The sequence below is a fragment of the Festucalex cinctus genome, chromosome 5 (genome assembly GCF_051991245.1).
Source record: "Festucalex cinctus isolate MCC-2025b chromosome 5, RoL_Fcin_1.0, whole genome shotgun sequence".
In the NCBI taxonomy this organism is placed as follows: domain Eukaryota; kingdom Metazoa; phylum Chordata; class Actinopteri; order Syngnathiformes; family Syngnathidae; genus Festucalex; species Festucalex cinctus.
In genome coordinates, this window is record NC_135415.1 from 9,491,309 (window position 1) to 9,505,194 (window position 13,886).

Consider the following 13,886-nt stretch of genomic DNA (forward strand, 5'->3'; position numbering starts at 1 on the left):
ATTCACTGAATATGATCTACTTGTAGTAAATCAACTTCCAGGTGCAACTACGCAAGTACTGACATCACAAGACAAACAACATGGTAATCTTGCCAACTACAATTTTGGAACATCACCTCTCAAATAGGGGAAGAAAGTAGGACAGTGCATGACAGATTCTACAGCTAATATGTAAATGGGGCAGCTGCAAATTGATTACAATGTAAGTGCAGTTTTCCTTATACAGGTCTATTAGACCAGATGAAATTATTTGAATAAATTATAAGCATTTCAATTTGACTTGTTAATCAAAGGAAAGAAAAATACCTGTCGTGTAATAATGGAAATAATAGATGGATTAATATCAGCTACTTATAGGATAGACATTAGCTCCTGTACTCATACACAAACACACCATACACAACATGCACAAGAAGACAACAAGGAAAGATGAGCAATATACTTACAAGAGCAGACAGACTCTTTCGATTCAAAAGTTAGACACAAAAAAAAAAAAAACACCCTCTCCAAAAACACCAGAAAACAAAGCGAAGTGCTCGCTAAAGAGAGACGCGGGTACCAGGAGGAGGCGGGAAAACCAGACAGAGTAAGAAGGCGAATGAAAAGGAGCGAGTATGGGAGAGAATGTGGGGGTGGTGGGAGTGTGGAGGGGTGACGTTGGAAAAGGGAAAGAGGGGAGGAAAAAGGCGAGCAAAAAGCATGATGAAGGTGTTTCTGAGCTTTCTTCACATTGTCTCAGATTCAGGACCACGGAGAGGGCACCAGTAAAAAGATGCTCCACAAAAATGGATTCAGCACCGATATTTAGAATACTGTACCAACATACAAAATGAAAAATTCTTGACGGGTAAGTATGGAATGGTAAAGCGAAGCATGTAACTAACAGCTTCATCACAAATGACCAAATGGACTATGAGAAATAACTGCAATGTCATGCGCTGTCATCTGTGTCTTCCTACAAATATTGACATTTCAGCCTAGACAAATTAAATTTACATACAAGAGCTTATCTTGGTCTGTTTGCAAAATGGAACGCTCTCTGGAATAAAACCAGTAGGACAACAGCAACACGTGAATGCAAATCCATTAAAACGGAGCAGGAAGAAAAACAATCAACAATGTATGCATAGCAATGAAGAGAATGACGCAAGTTGGAAGAACTTGCATTGTTTTTGAACAGATGACAGCATTGATGAAAATGTGGCTGAATCCAAATCCCCCTTTCCAACTTCAATATAATCAAATTGCCGTATCTGGTGAGTCTTTCACATTTAAAGTTAATTGAAGACAATGCATTTATTGTGGCAGAGTTGTATTAAAGTCATATTGTTGGGCAAGATTTCAATTTGTAAATTCTTATTTCACATTTTTTAAGTTAAGTAATTGAAGAGATTGCTCACTTAACACTTTCAAATCTTTATGTGCAGCATTTTGTTCCAGCAACAGTTTATTATTATTATTATTATTAGTATTATTAGTATTATTATTATTATTATTACTACTACTTTAATGCTCAATGAATAAAATTTGAGTCGAGTTCCATTAACTAATTTTTGGAAGTAATACCTTTTTAATTGTATTTGAAAAATATTTGAATAATATTATTCTAAAGTAATAGTGCTCTTAGTTTGGCTACTCTACCCATCTCTGATTATAACACACATTCAACATCTAACTTCCTCAAGGACCAACACTGAGGTGAAGGGGCAGTTCACTTCATACTGAATGAACAGTGCCATCTGCTGTATAAACCCTCACAATGTTGGAAGGTTTGTACACATAAATGAGAATGAAGACTTACAGGTACAGTATAAAATTAGTGTTTACAGAGAAGGTTGACTCAACTTTAAGATTACACAAAAAGGATGAGATGTCCCATAAAAGCAAAATTGTGGTGCCTTAGATCAGGATTCATACACAGGATGTAGTAAATATTTGCAAATATTAACAATCAATAGCAATTCTTTGTTCCTAATGAAAAGGGGGCGGTTGATGAACAAAGGTACCTTGTCACTGAAGTGTTTTTGGCCAGTCGTGAAGAAAGGGATTTTCTCTCTGAGCCCGATGAATGCCTGATTCTGATAAGCGCTTACAACAAAGTCACCCACTGTGCACACCCAACCACCAGCCTGAACAGATATTTCATTCATATTCGAATCTCATCTTCTTATTGAATTTCCTATCATCCTCCTTTGACAAATTGCTTGTCATTTGTCATGCAACAATTGAAATGGAATACACAAATAAAGCTTATAAAAGGCTCATAATTATTATTATTATTTAACAACATATTCTGACATGCAAAGCCCATCCCTTATATTTACTGGTACTGCATTGCCAGTCTATATTTAGTGCTCTGACTTTTAAATTGGGGGGCAGAGAAATATTTAGCCTCCCTCAGTCGATCAGCTTCTTCTTAGTGAGAAAGAAGCTTTGGGATGCAGCCAGGAAGAAAAGTGGAGGAAAAGGATTGCCTTTCTTCCACAGCTTTTCCCACAGCCTCTGACCATCAACACAGGCCAAGCATGCATGCCCTTGGAGAGGACAATGCTCTGTTGTCAATGCTGCCGGGTCCTCTGCTTTGTTCTCCAAAAGCAGCAAGGATACTTGGCTGCCCTCTCCTGGCTCATGTTAGAATGCCAATGGTGTGAAAGAAAAAGAGGGCGTGAATGGAAACATTACCTCCGCTGAATTTCAAGCAGTAGGGCACAAAGGAGGTCAAAAGTCTATTAACTATCTATGTTGATATTAGTCCACAAAGTATATACAAATACTTAATACTAATACTTATACTTACGGGCACCTACATCTGTCAGCCAATCAAATGACAGTGACATCACAGCGCTGAGTTGCGTTTTAGAACCATATCAGAGAAGGTGCTTAAAAGTGATTCCAAAAAAGTGTGATGGAAAAATGGCTTAAGTTTATTCAGCGATGCGCCACTTTCTCCAAATAAGTAACCTCCTGCACACTCACCAGACTGGTCATTCATCATGCGGATGGCTTTAGCTTTAGCCAACTCGAGGGCTGTGATCCATCGCTGCCGCTCCACTTCAGTACTAGCTTTCAGGTGGTATGTGCGGCCACTGCTGCTCAGGACTATATTGCAGGCATCCTCTGTGTCGATGTGAGCGGTGGCCAGATTGATTGTCCCACGACATGTGTGTGCCATTTCCGCCTGTGTCCTGCAAAAAGAGTATAAATATGGAAAGGCAAGTTAGGATAAGAAATATTTTGTGCATGCTCCACCATTTAGTGGGTCATCGATGACTAGTCTCTGGAAAACACTTCAAATCTGAACAAATAGAAACACTTTGTGAATAGTAATTTAAATACAACATATAGAGGGAATAATCAATGGAATAATCTTTAGGGCAAAAAGATTCATAAGTGACAGCCCTAGTCGAGATTTATTACTTCAACAATACTTCCTTGACACCAATTACTTTTCTATTAGCCACAGCCTTTGGTTTCATCTTGTGGCATCTCAGCAATACAGAGGGAAAAAAACTCACAGGCAGGTGAGTTTTGGTTGAATAGCTGAGTAGATATTCCAAAGGGGGGTGGGAGGGCTCAATATATGAATCGATCCTCAAATAGGGAGGGGCCTAGCGTACTATAAAATCTTGCAAGCAAATACAATAGCCACACCCACTAAATCAAAATTAAAAAAAATGAACTGTTTTCGTTTTCCACAAATGAGTGAATGAAAATGTATTAGGTTAAAATTAAATTAAAACAAATCCAACGTAGTTTAAAAAAATAAATAAATAAATCCATACATAAATATACAACCCAAGAGTGTAGGCAGAAGCAAAAGCTTTTCCTTTATGTGCCTACACCTCTAGCATTAGAAAATAGAAAAAAAATAAACAATAATTCAATAGTTTTACATATTATAAAGGACCAAATCACATTTATGACACATCTAGTGAGGTCACCTCTGGTGTGCACGCCTTAACCTGACGCTGAAAGTCGACACAGGTAAAGTTGATTGATGGTGTCAAGAAGTAGACAGTCAGCAAACTTGAAAAAATAAATAAAATAAATAAATAAATAAATAAATAAATAAAGATAACACTTCCTCAAGAGCAGCAATTGTGAGCATTAATGGGAGTTCAATTTGTATGTGCTACTGTATGGATAGCACTGCCAATTAAAGGGAAAGTAAGAGTTGTTTTATGGCTAAAATGGCAGCAATAAGTGAGCTCAAATCTGTTAGCCAATGACGTTTCTCATTGTATGTTAGCATTAACCTAGCAGACTACGGATAGGCTATTGATAATGGCCGTAAATTGTGTTAAAAGTACTTCTAATGAACAATAACGGCGAATGATCGGCTTGAAATGAGAACATGTTGCCTTCCATTTAGAAAACCGTTAGCTATTTGCTGAATTAAACACTACACACTTATTGAGGGCAGAATATAAACTAGAGAAAATAAAAATTGCCAGTCTGACTTTGCTGTAGGAAATATAGAAATGGAAACAGCACAAACTAACAGATGAAAAAAATACTGCTAGTGCCACAACATAATATGCACAACAAAAATAAGTCAGGTTTCAGCACGTGTGTGCTTGAGCGGAGCAGATCCTACTTATTTAAATGCTTCTACGTGAGGATATGAGAGAGTTCTACGTTAACAGTGCCATACTGGCCCTGGGCTAATTACAAACATTTGTCATTGCACCTTAGCACTGCTGTAGTAACTTAGCTCAATGTGGCCCTGTAACGTTAGCCTCTGTTTGATTTTAAATTGCGATAAGTTACATCCAACAAAGAGCTCATTGAAGTATTCATAATAATAAACACAATTATGGTCAATTAACTCAGCCACTTCACTGAAGCAAGTCTCTTCGCTCCCAGCTGTTTTTCCTGAATTTTGACTGATTTTGCAAGGACCACAGAATATTTTGTTCGATTGCTATAAAAAAAAAAAAAACATGGAACCTACCAAAAGAAAGATTAGAGTAATTTTGTAAGTAATTTTGAACATAATAATAAATCAGGTAAATTCCTGGCAAATCAACTTCAACGGAATCGGGAAAAATCTCTTATAACGGCTATTAAAGATATAAATGGTGAATGCACACAATCACCAGAAGAAATTAACCATATTTTTTATAACTATTATCGAAATCTATACACAGAAATTAATAGACCTAACCCTGAATATATTGAGGAATTCCTAAACAGCTTAAATATACCTCAGTTATCTATTGAACATAAAGATATTCTCGATACCCCGCTTACTATTGATGAGTTGTATCGTGCTTTAGATAGTATGCCTAATGGCAGAGCACCTGGTCCAGACGGCTTTCCGGCTATATTTTTTAAACATTTCTGGTTAATGTTTGCTCCATTATTTCTAAGAGTAGTAACTGAAATTAAAAGTAAAGGTGATATACGTCAAGATATGAATATAGCAGCAATTAAACTTTTATTAAAGCCAGAAAAAGACCCTACCCTCCCGTCAAGTTACCGACCGATATCACTAATTAATACCGATATTAAAATTATCGCTAAGGCCTTGGCATCTCGATTAGAGACGGTAATCTCGACAATTATTCATAGTGATCAAACAGGTTTTATTAAAGGTCGTCATTCTACTAATAATATTAGGAGACTCTTTAACTTGATTAGTATGTCACAGCGGTATGATAAAAAGGCAGTTGTTATTTCGCTGGATGCAGAAAAAGCATTCGATAAAGTTAACTGGTCCTTCCTCTTTGCTGTCTTAAATAAATTCGGCTTCGGGGAGTCATTCATTCAATGGGTCTCAATATTATATGATTCTCCTAAAGCTACAGTTACTACTAATGGGATTACATCACAGAGTTTTACTTTACAAAGGGGAACAAGACAAGGGTGCCCAATTTCTCCTTTATTATTTGCTATATTTATTGAGCCGCTTGCATTAGCTATACGTCAGGATAGACGGATCCAAGGAATCCACTCCGGGACAATAGAACATAAAATTAATCTATATGCCGATGATATATTACTCTATTTAGAAGAACCTGCTATCTCGCTAGGGGAAGCATTTAAATTAATAACTAAATTCTCTCACTTATCAGATTACTCTATTAACTGGACAAAATCAACATTATTACCTATTACAGAAAATTCATGGAATCCTACAAGTCAGGATCCACACTACTCCTTTCCTACAGGTAATTTAAAATACTTAGGTGTTAAAATTTCACCTAAGTTAACTGAATTAACTTCTTTAAATTTTTCACCATTATTGGATAGTATCCGTAGTGACCTGGAGCGCTGGAATAATCTTCCGATCTCTTTAATAGGACGGATAGCTACTATAAAAATGAAAGTTTTACCAAAGATTAATTATTTATTTTCAATGATTCCATTTAAACCTACGTCTAACTGGTTCCAATCGCTGGACTCTGCTATCATAAAATTCTATTGGAATAAAAAAAAAGCCAAAATTAGTCTATCTACTCTTCAGGAAAGTAAATCTAAAGGAGGTTTAGAGGCACCAAACTTTATGTACTATTATCTAGCTAATCAACTACAATATCTTGTGCTATGGACACAACCCAACAGAGATACTAACTGTTGGTTGGAATTGGAGCAGAAGGATTGTAATAATCTTAGACTGTCAGATTTACTCTTTATTACAAAATCAATAAGACGACATAATTGTTTTAAAAACCCAATGATAGCCGCCACCCTGACTGCCTGGTGGAAGGCATTAGAAATTACAAACTCCCAATTGGCGCCCTGTGGGCTCTCTCCCATTTGGCATAACCCCGACTTTCAACTTAATAATCAGTCGTTCCATTTAAGCCTATGGGAGCAGAAAGGAATTACACACCTTCATCATCTTTTCTCAGATAATAAGTTTATATCGTATACAAACTTGGTCCAGAAATATGAAATAAAAAAGGGAAATTTCTTACATTATCTGCAAGTTAAAAATATGGTTAAGAAACAAATCCCAACACTTCAGGATACGCTCCAACTGCCTGTCTTAGCTAAAGATATTATAAAGCTTTCTCCAACAACAATAAAGAAAATATCAAAAATATATAAGTTATTTTTATACACAAATAAAACGTATTTACCGACTTTAAAATGGGAAAAAGACTTGTCTATAGTCCCGGAACCAGACTTTTGGACCCAAATCTGTGAAAATGTATTTAAAATGACCAAACAGACAAATTTGCAACTTATCCAATATAAGATACTTCATAGAACATATATTACACAATATATGATGAAAAAAATGGGACTCTCTGACTCCGACATTTGTCTCCAGTGCTCACAAAACACTGCCGATACTTATCTTCATGCTTTATGGTCATGTACTCCAGTGCTGCATTTCTGGACTAAAATCTTGGAAAAGCTCGCTGATATATTAAACTGTAGGCTTCCTTTATCTCCAAGACTGTGTTTACTAGGTGACTTAACAATAACTGAGCTACCATGTAAACAATCTCAATCTATATTTATAGCCCTTACTATTGCTAAAAAAATAATCCTTGTCAATTGGAAAAATAAACAATCTCTAAATATCGACCACTGGTTAAACTTACTAATAAATTATATCTCAATGGAAAAAATCTCTGCCTTAAATAAAAATCAAGTATCAAGATTTAAACAAATATGGTCTATGTACATAGAATATTTTAATCTCAATTTGGCAACTTAATCCTGCCAAGATTCTGCCTGTTAACGAGAGCCACCACATCGTTACAACTTCTGTTTTCGCTGCTCCTGTATTTGGTATTTTGTATCTGATTGTTTTTATTTTTATATAGTCAGGAACCTAGTTGCTGCTAGTGGGCTCGAGCATACCACACTATACGACACTATACTCAATAACTCCTTAAGATCTATTTCTAGTGGGCACTAAGCATCAACACTTGGTGTTACTGCATGCTAATTAGTCAATTTTCTTGACGCCGTCCCCTGTGGTCGGGCGGGGGTGGTTCTGCCCCCCCCCCCCCCCCGTTGTCTGCTCGGTGGCGGTTGCGTCTTGGCCGCTCCCTGGGCCCCCTGTGGGGTGCGGTGTTGGGGTGCTTCCCCTGGTGCCCGGGGCGGTGCCGTCCCGGCGCGGTCCGCTGCTCCGTGCCCGGCGGCGCGGTTCGGGGTGGGTGGGCCTCCGGTGTGCCCCGTGGTCCCCTCTCCCCTCCCCCTCCCTCCCCCCCGTCGCCTCTCCCTCCTCGCCTCCTCCCGCCCATCCTCCTCTGCCTCCCGGTCCCTTTTCCCTTGTCGCCCTCCCTCCTCCTCTCCCCCCCCGCCTCCTGCCCTGCAGCCGCCCTTTCGCCTTCTTGTCGTCTTCTCCCCGCTTCCCCCGCCCCCCCCCCCTTCCCTGTCTGCCCTGCGGCCCCTCCCCCTCCCTCTCCCTGGGCCTGGGGCTCCCTCCCCGGCCCGGGCGTCGGGCTCCGGGGGCCGGGCGAGGGTTTGGGGCCTGCCCCACTCCGGTATAACTCCTGGCGCCCCGGGCGGGCTCCGGTGGCCGGTGGGCTGTCCGGTAGCCCTGCTGCGCTGGCTGTCCGCCCATTGTGGTGCCGGGTGGATGAGGTGGGGGGCGGCAGGGGGTGGGGGTGCTGGGGGGCGGGCGTGCCACCTACACCCGCCGGGTTGGGTGAGGCCCCGCTGGTCGCTCCTCTTACTCACTTCACTAGCTTGCACTATACACTTTGTAAATATACACATAGGGCACACAACACATTTCTTGGTGGGGTGGGGAAGGGTGGAAACACCGTCTTCACCCTTCAACTCCCCTCCAATTTTAATGCACCTCACGTCCAAGGGGAGGGGTGAGTTGGGGCGGGGAGCCATCAGAGGGGATGGACTGCAGTGCCTGGCAGCGCTGTGGTCCCCCCCATTTGTGTCCCTGCCCCACCACTTTGTCCCTCCATTCCCTTTTTTAATGCACCACACATATACATATTCATTTTTTGGGGGGGGATACGGGTGTGTCGGAGTAGGGGAAATTTTTTCCCTCTGCTCCGACTCACCTGCTCCCAATTTTAATGCACCACACGCACACACTTGTATATACACTGGGTGGGGCCACATTCACGGTGTAAGGGTAGAGCTCGCCAGTCGGCGAGCTGGCGGACTCAGTAACAGGGTTAGGTGTCACTTGTACTCTGGCGTGACGACCGGGGCCTCTCCCCACCGGGCTCGGTGTTCTGGTGTTCCGCCTTCTCCCCTGGTGCTTCCTCCTCTGCTTCCCCCCTCCCGCCGCTGTGCAAATCTCGCGCGGCTGGAGGTGGGGTGGGCACATCTTCCCTCTCTGCGCTGCTGCCCGGTGCCGGTTTCCGGGGGGGGGGGGGGTGGGGGGTTCTCGCGGGGGGCCGGGTTCGCGGGGGGGGGGGTGGCGGCCGTCGGGGGGGGGCGGCTTGTTTGGGGGGGGGGTGGAGGTATGGGTGGGTGGGGGGTTGGGTGCTGGGGGTCGGGGTGTGTTCGGGGGTTTGGGGGTCGGGGGTGGTGGGGCCTGGGTCGTGGTGGATGGCGGGTTTGGGTGGGGTGCGGGGGGGTCGTGGGGGGATGGGGGCTGGGGACCGGTGGGGCGCTGTGGGGGCCCGCTGGGCCTCGTTCTGCGGCCTTGGGCTCGGGGGTGTGGGCCGGGGCTGGGGCGGGGGTGTTCCGGGTGTCTGGGTCGGCTCGCCGACCGGTGTCCGCTCGGGTGGCTTGGGGGTGGCCTTGGTGCTGCCGCGGCCTGGGGATTCCGGGGGGGGGGGAGTGCTCGCTTTGCTGGACCGCGGTTGACGGCTTCTTTCTTTGGTGGTGGTCCTTATGCATGCCAGATCCGTCACACCAGCATCTACTGAAACTCAACAGAAGTACCCTCTCCCTCCCACAGCCCCTTGAATCAGTTGGTGCTGGTGTCTGTGGTTCTCACTTTGCTTTATCTATCCTTCCCTCCTTCCTCTCTTTAGTTTTTCCTCAGGTCACTTGAGATTTTAATTTATTAGAAGTATGAGGTTTCTGGGGTTGGCATAAGACTCCGGTTTTGTAACCACGCAGGAGGGGTCTTGTTGGTGCTGGACTTCACTTTGATGGATTGGATGTACTGGCTTCTATTGATCTCACTCTGCCTTATCGATCCTTCCCTCCTTCCTCTCTTTAGTTTTTCCTCTGGGCTCTTGAGATCTCGCTAAATTTGCTGGAATTTAGAGGCTTCCGGGGTTGGCGTAAGACTTTGATTTTGTAATCATGGGGAAGGCAGGAAGTGTTTGGTCGGTGCTGGATGTCACTTTGATTTACCTTTCTTCTCTCTTTATTTCTTTTTTTTTCTGACCTTTTCTCTGGTCTCCTGACCATTTAAATCTCACGACTCTGGCAAGATTCTGAAGTACCTGGTTAAGGCGAAGGGTAATGGGATATTTATAAGGTTTTAGGTGAATGAATGAGCTCACGCACGCACGCAAACGCACGCAAACGCACACACGCAAACGCACGCACGCAAACGCACGCACACATACACACACACAAAAAAAAAAAAAAAAAAAAAAAAAAAAAAGAAAAGAGCAATGATGACAAGACGTTGAATCGGTAAGACTACCGAATGAACAATTCTGAGCTCTTCAAAAAAAAAAAAAAAAAAAAAAAAAAAAAAAAAAAAAAGAAAGATTAGAGTCATCAGGGAAAAAAAGTATATTTCTATCTATTTCCGTTTTGCAGCAATTAGCATTAGAATATAGCTACGTTTCATCATTATTCACAAACCTGTTGAAAACAATTGGGAAAAGAGCTTTTTGCAACATGGCCCTGGCTGATCTCTTATACTCTGCTGCCAACTTCTGGACGTTTTTTGTAATAACTACCATTCCTTTAAGCGACCTCTTCAGGTCAGAGGCTGCATCAAAGCTTTTTGTATGCGCGAGCATAAAAAAAAACAATAATAAAAAAAAAACATAAAAACGTATATATACGTTTTTGGGACCATAGCAATATTTGAAATAGAACATTTTTATACGTTTTTGGGAGCAAATGCGTTAAGGAGGAACTAAGAATAAAACGTGTCTCTCCTGGGATCAGGAGAAGCTTCATATAACCTGAATCTTTGCTTAAGCTTAGTCCGAACTTTGTGGTAGACTAGTTTATAAAAAAAAACAGCCCTCGTGACCACCTACGAGCGTTGGCTAATATGTTTCGCTTCAGGGAATGGTTGCACATAATTTTGTATTAGAGAAAGCAGTCTATACAGGTTTTATTTAACTAACATTCAAAACCGAACTACAACATCACATGGTAAAATTTGAAGTGAGACGATAATGCTCTCATATGATCACCCATTGGTCCATTTATGAGCATGCAGTCATGTGGTCTGCAATTCCAGAGTGAGGCATCACTGCCACCAGCAGCTTCCTCTCAAAGCACTAACCTCGACAACAACTCGAGACTGTTGACACTGACAAGGTGGCTTAAGGTCTGTTCAAGTTGGCGCTGACTGCCCTCACACAGCTTTCACTTGCTGGTCTTAATCCACAACAAGCAACACATTCAGCTGTGCAGAAAAGGCCACATGAGGGGACATAAGAAGCAGGCAACAGCCAAGTTCATCCTTCCTCCAGATCAGATGCACAGTGCTTGTCCTACATGGGTCAAAAAGCTGGATGAAGAGAAAATCCAGATCGACAGTGGGAAGGTGAGGCCATGCAACGCCATTGATTCATACATGGAAACTAAATCACAATGGCGTTATGGTGAATGTTGCATCCGGGGAAGAAGCTAAGGGCAGGTTGTGTGTCAGTCAGAATATTGTTTGTATTTCACCTGTCCTTTATATACACGTCATCAGAAAACAAATCCAATCTGGAGCACATCATGACGGAACAAGAGCTGGTGAATAACAGAGCATGCTGACACAGTGCATACATGGACAGGACGGGGAAATGACAACACCCAGCTGGAGAATTTAGATTACTTTGTTGTGCATGGCTTACAATGTTGGATCCCACAAAACAGTGGGAGAGTACCAGAGAAATGCTGATGAGGACAAAGGGAAGTTAACATAAGATAGCAAAGTCAAACAAACAAATTTACAAAAGGAAATGAGCTTGTACAGGGGTCTGCAACCTGCGGCTCTGGAGCCACATGTGGCTCCCTGGGGATCTCTGATCAAAAAAATAAAAATAAATAAATAAAATAAAAATGCAGAAATTAACTTTTTTTTAAGATACATATGTTTTAGATAAATGTTCTCCAAATGAAGCATTTATTTAGATTAAAAAATTAATAATTAAATATTTGAAAAAATGTTAAGAGTCCAAATTTTTAAGTTGCCCGAAAAAGATTATTTTTTTAACTACCTAAAAATGTCCAAAAAGTAAGAGGCAAAAATTTACCATCAAATGTCCATGAAATTAACATGTCAGGGAATTTAATTTAAAAAAAAAATTTAAAAAAAAAATAGGCAGAAAAGAAAATGGTCAAAAAGTAATCTTAAATGTCCAAAACAAAAGATATGCCAAAAATTACCATAAAATGTTTTAAATTGAAAAAAATCAAACAGAAAATTTTATTTTCAAAAACAAAGGCAGAAAAGAAAATGTTCAAAAAGTAACATCTTGAAATTTATCATTAAATATCAGAAAAATTGCTGTCCAAAAAGGCAGAAGGAATCTTCAAAAATAGCCATAAAATATCCAAAAAAGGAAGAAAAGAGGCTGAAAATGACCATCATATGTCCATAAAATTGCCCAAAAAATGTCAGAAATTTAACAGAAAGGCAGAAAAGTCTAAAACGGCATGAAAAATATTCAAAAACTAAAGACAAAAGGTAGAAGAAAATGAATGTCCAAGTATTAGATGCTGCATGTTTTGGGTTGTGGTGCAGTTCTAATTAGCTGTTGTTGAGCCTTCAGTACATGAGACTAACACTAACACACCGTTTCCTTCAGCACAATGTTCAAATGTATTGCGGCTCCGGACACATTTTGGGTTATTTATTTGGCCTAAAATGGCTCTTTTGACAGGAAAGGTTGCTGACCTCTAAGCTAGTCGAAGAATAAAACAAGATTGGAAGGATTTCCAGCTCTTTCTTTAACTTGATACATTCTTGTATACACACACAAAAAAAACAAAAACATCCCAGTCATCCCTTTGTACACAGGCTCTTGACATATCTTCATATGTCTGAGATGAAAACAGAAGCAACCAACGTGAATGAAATTAGACCAAACAGGTCTTGTGCCAGTCAGTGGTAAGGATAACGATCATGGTTCAGGTCGGGCCATTGGCCTCGAACTCACACCGTGACCACGTCTCTGTTTGTGAGCGCAGGACACTACCCACTAATTAAACAAGTGGATTCAGCAGAGCGGTGCGTTATATTCGTCATCATTTGTTTTTATTTGTTTCTATGCAGGTCCGTCGAAATATGTCTACTTAAAAGCAGTCGATGAGCAGAAAGATTGGGGACTGCTGTGATGTGTTTAAAAAATATAAATGAAGTCAACGATTAGTCGACTCGACTTAATTTAATACAAAAATCAGCAGCTGTTCAACCCGTAGTTAATGGCCATTTTCATCATTACTGAGGAGTTAAGACTTCTACAATGGAAAAGTCAGTGATCCTCCATGGAAATGGATTGAAATTGCTCCTTAAAATGGTGGCTCTGGCAACAACAACTTCTAGATCGCTTTCGAACCTTCAAAGACCTAGAAAATTAGAAATGTTGCAAATGACTGAGAGAAAGGAAATTCAATTTGGAACAATTAATGTAATGCTCTTTACAAAGCCAAAGCAGCGTTTTTCATGCTGCCCACACTCTCTGCTGTGGAATCGCACACCAGATCAGTTTACTTAACTGGTGAAAACTTAACAGTGCTGACCCCCCCCACCGGTGAGCGTCTTATTTCCTGTGGTTGAGAGGAACAGGCCTGCTCTTCCATGGAAAACC

General features: G+C 41.3%; 1 protein-coding gene across 4 annotated transcripts in view; it reads right to left on the reverse strand.

The window, feature by feature from the left end:
• osbp2b (oxysterol binding protein 2b) overlaps window positions 1-13,886 on the reverse strand; it is a 55,738-nt gene that overhangs the window by 38,288 nt on the left and 3,564 nt on the right. For 3 of the 4 annotated variants that reach the window (XM_077520840.1, XM_077520841.1, XM_077520839.1), the window contains exon 2: window positions 2,977-3,185. In XM_077520840.1, coding sequence (XP_077376966.1) covers window positions 2,977-3,185 — 209 coding nt within the window. Of the gene's footprint in view, window positions 1-446; window positions 558-2,976; window positions 3,186-13,886 lie in introns of those variants that run through there. The other variant, XM_077520844.1, reaches the window with a different exon arrangement.